This window comes from Crocuta crocuta, unplaced genomic scaffold, assembly GCF_008692635.1.
Source record: "Crocuta crocuta isolate KB4526 unplaced genomic scaffold, BGI_CrCroc_1.0 scaffold334, whole genome shotgun sequence".
Classification (NCBI taxonomy): Eukaryota; Metazoa; Chordata; class Mammalia; order Carnivora; family Hyaenidae; genus Crocuta; species Crocuta crocuta.
In genome coordinates, this window is record NW_027533260.1 from 5,313,118 (window position 1) to 5,313,351 (window position 234).

At 73.9% G+C, this 234-nt stretch overlaps 2 protein-coding genes across 3 annotated transcripts in view; one reads left to right on the top strand and one right to left on the bottom strand.

The window, feature by feature from the left end:
• The window catches only part of GEMIN7 (gem nuclear organelle associated protein 7), a 12,679-nt gene that overhangs the window by 11,922 nt on the left and 523 nt on the right, over positions 1–234 (bottom strand). The window lies entirely within an intron of this gene.
• Positions 14–234, top strand: part of ZNF296 (zinc finger protein 296) — a 3,212-nt gene continuing 2,991 nt past the window's right edge. Inside the window, exon 1 of the mRNA XM_077747213.1 lies at positions 14–234. Coding sequence (XP_077603339.1) covers positions 63–234 — 172 coding nt within the window. The 5' untranslated portion in view covers positions 14–62.

The window sequence follows — 234 nt, forward strand, 5'->3', positions numbered from 1 at the left end:
GCCGCCCGCGCGCCCTCCGCCCGCCCGCCCGCCCGCTCGCCAGCCCGCCTGGCCCGCGACTCATGTCCCGCCGCAAGGCCGGCTGCATGCCCCGCAGAGTAGACCCCGAGCCCGCCGCCAACACAGACGACGAGATGGAGATGCCGGACCTCGTCATCGAAATGAAGCCGGAGCCAGACGTGCGGCCCCTACAGGCCCCGGGGCTGGGGCCCTTCTCCCTGAAGGAAGTGCCCA